This window comes from Triticum dicoccoides, chromosome 4B (assembly GCF_002162155.2).
Source record: "Triticum dicoccoides isolate Atlit2015 ecotype Zavitan chromosome 4B, WEW_v2.0, whole genome shotgun sequence".
Lineage (NCBI taxonomy): Eukaryota > Viridiplantae > Streptophyta > Magnoliopsida > Poales > Poaceae > Triticum > Triticum dicoccoides.
The window spans coordinates 476,467,542-476,470,571 of record NC_041387.1 but is presented as its reverse complement, the minus strand read 5'-3'; the positions used below and the strand labels follow the sequence as shown (position 1 = coordinate 476,470,571).

Here is a 3,030-nt window from a genome sequence, read left to right as displayed (position 1 = left end):
ACGAAAAAACCATTATGTTGATTTGTACAACAAACTTAGACCAAGGACCCATTCCCGGTTGCTGGTGGTCCGCTCCGATCGCCCCTACCAAATCATATCCTCCGGAGTCCAGACCAGAGGAAGGAAGCATGGCCGCATCTGCATGCAACTGACCTTTTCTTTCCAGCAATCGCACGATCATGATTTTTTGAAACGCAGTCCCTTAGAGCCCGATTCATTAAAAAAGGTCGAAGAGAGGTGCCCAATTAATTAACGGAAAACCAGGCGAAAACCGTCAACATGCCCGCAAAAACAAGGCACGCAGGGCGACCTGGCAACCCACACAAGAACGCACACACGCCGTCGAAGAGAAAACCACGAACAAGCGTCGTGGCCTGCGTCGGTCGATGCCAAACAGTCCACCGGACACGCCGACGACCAGGCAGCTCCGACTCTGTCGACGAGCATTGTAGGGGGAAAGCACTGGGCCTGCGTCGAGCCGGCACCGGAGCCGACCACCCGTCTCGTGTCATCGTTGCCGCGGAAGCGCCTCCTCTGCAGCTCCGACTTCAGGAAGACAAATGAGGCCCGGCAACCCCTCAAACACGCCGGATGAGACCGACTACCAAAGCTCAGCAGCCGCCCAACTTCGCTCGAAGCCGTCATCGTTGCCACACTAGAAGTCGCGCAACATCCACATTGTCGGTCAGACAGCCGCCGACCGCAATGTCGCGAGCGACCGCAATGTCGCACGATGATGATGAGAGTGAAAGGAACTTGTTCAAGAAAGAAGGCCAAGATTCGAAGAAATTGAGTATATGCAACCAAGTCAAACACTTTGTTTCATAGAGACTATATGCATAGGGCCACATACTATGTGACAAGGAGTATACATTTACTGTCATTTTTTCAGTCAATGAGCTATTTTTTCTCTCACGAGCCATGACCAATTCTTTGTTAAACTGCAGTCCTCGGTGACTCCGCGGCCGGGTGCGGCAAAATTTGGGTTCATTCCCAACTGGGTGAGACACCAGGTGAATGCTCCAACCACTTGCTCTCAAACCAAACAAGGATTATTAACTGATGAATGACAACAGAGAGAACTCAAGTGGAACAACTGTCAGATATCGCAGGAAGCCTCCAAGAACTGGCTTCCAGAAGCCGCCAGCGGTTAGGTCATCGCCCGATCACCATGACAAAGGCCCCTGAACAAGCCAACAAGCGACATTGTTGTTGCTGGTTTGTACTCTTCGCTTTTCTGAACCCGGCCCCATCTGCCAAATGCTCACACTATTAACTCCGGCCGACGATCCACCGTCGATGCACTAATGCATGCGGCGAAGTTGAAATTACCACCAACTAAAGTGCAGTACAGCCTTTTCTTTCCTGATTCGGAAAAAAAAATGCAATGTGACCGACAGAAAGATATGGAAAATGTTGGGCAGATTTCTGAAGATTCATCGACAGAAAAACAGAGGAATGGCTTCAGGGGGAAATTTTGCAGAATTCTTTTGCCTGCCCAATGTGTCATGCACTGTAAATTTGTACATCAAAATTAACAAACAAAGGGTGAACTAAGAAATGGAGGAGGAGGAGTTTCTTTCTCTTAATTTCTTCTTTTTTTTCTCTACAGACGGACGGAAGAAGATTTTACGGTGATCAGACGACGGTGTGGCAGAGGCTCGATTTCCACTGCGACTGCCGCGACTCCACCCACGCCAAGAATCTGTACACCTTGCCGAAGACGCAGAGGAAGACGAGGCCGGCCACCAGGCTGTAGGCCGCCACCCCGACGGCGCCGCCCTCGGCCGCCACCCAGCCGACGAGGTACACCGCGTCGGCCGCCACGAACACCCACCCGACGCCCTCCAGCGCCGACCGCGTCCACGCGCTCAGCCGCTCCTCGCCGTAAATCCGGCACACCATCCTGGAGCACAGCGCGAAGATGATGGCCAGCGCCGTCTTGGACAGGCCCCGGTACCGCATCGCCGTGCCGCCCACCACCAGCGGCTCCATGCGGCAGAGGCACGACGCGCACTCCCCGGAGAAGCGCGACCACCGGAGCGCCTCCAGCCCCGTGTAGTAGGGCAGCACCACGGCGTCCAGGTAGAGGCTGGCGTGCAGCACGCCGGACACCGTGGAGGCCTCCAGCACCGCGTACCGGATGTCGCCGTCGGCCTCGTTCCGGAACGCCAGCGCCGACGCCTGCAGCAGCAGCAGCAATGCCGGGCCGAGCTGCGCGAGCGGGAACACGGCGTTGACGCGCTGCCCCTTGGCCAGCGCCAGCAGCACCAGCGGGAGCAGGAACGGGCCCGAGGGGACCAGGTACTTCCTCTTGACGCCCCTCACGCCGGCCGCGCCGCTGCGAACGAGGTCGAGCACGGCGAAGGCCAGCGCGGCGACGAAGCAGTAGGCGGCGAAGGCGGCGACGAGCGCGCCGACGGCGGAGTGGTAGTCGCCGGGGTAGGAGCTGTCGCAGTAGTAGTGGTAGGGGCAGGTGACGAAGTCCGTGGTCTCCTCCAGCTGCCACCGCGTGCACTTGAGTATCTGCCTCGTCACCGCGTCGCCGCCCAGCTGCTGCAGCCGCGGCGTCCACGCCGACCGGCCGGCGCCTCCGAGGAGCGGCGAGAGCATCTGATCATACGACATGGCGTCCGCGGCAAGCTAGCTAGCAGGCCGGCTCCACTCCTCTCTCGTCGTCCGTCCCCCGGCCGACGCCGACGCAGCTCCTGCTCCTTTGTCCTCGACTTGTTGTCCTGTTAGCCAATACGCATTCCCGCATTTGGCGGCCTAATGATGGCTTGCTTTCAGAGGCAGCTCCTCGCCCTCTTCCTCCTCCTCTTACACCCCTTTTCTCCCCCCTTTGGATGGATGGATGGATGGATGGATGGATGCTGGTGTGCTGGAGTTGTTGCTTGTAGAAGAAAGGAGGGAGTTGGAGCTTGGAAAAATTCGGATAGGGAAGGTTTAACTGGAGGCTCCGAGGGAACTTGCCATGCTTGCCCCTGATCTGAAACTTTGAAACAGCACGCACCTCGCCATTATTAAATG

General features: G+C 57.2%; 1 protein-coding gene across 1 annotated transcript; it reads right to left on the bottom strand.

Moving 5' to 3' along the window:
- Window positions 1-1,407: 1,407 nt before the first annotated feature.
- On the bottom strand, window positions 1,408-3,030 carry LOC119290965. The gene has a single exon (XM_037569648.1). It carries the CDS (start codon window positions 2,626-2,628, stop codon window positions 1,639-1,641), a length of 990 nt encoding a protein of 329 aa, XP_037425545.1. The 5' UTR covers window positions 2,629-3,030; the 3' UTR covers window positions 1,408-1,638.

What these genes read in the sequence shown, in the direction of transcription:
- LOC119290965 (XM_037569648.1), bottom strand. Translation starts at nt 2,628, where the DNA reads ATGTCGTATGATCAGATGCTCTCGCCGCTCCTCGGAGGCGCCGGCCGG.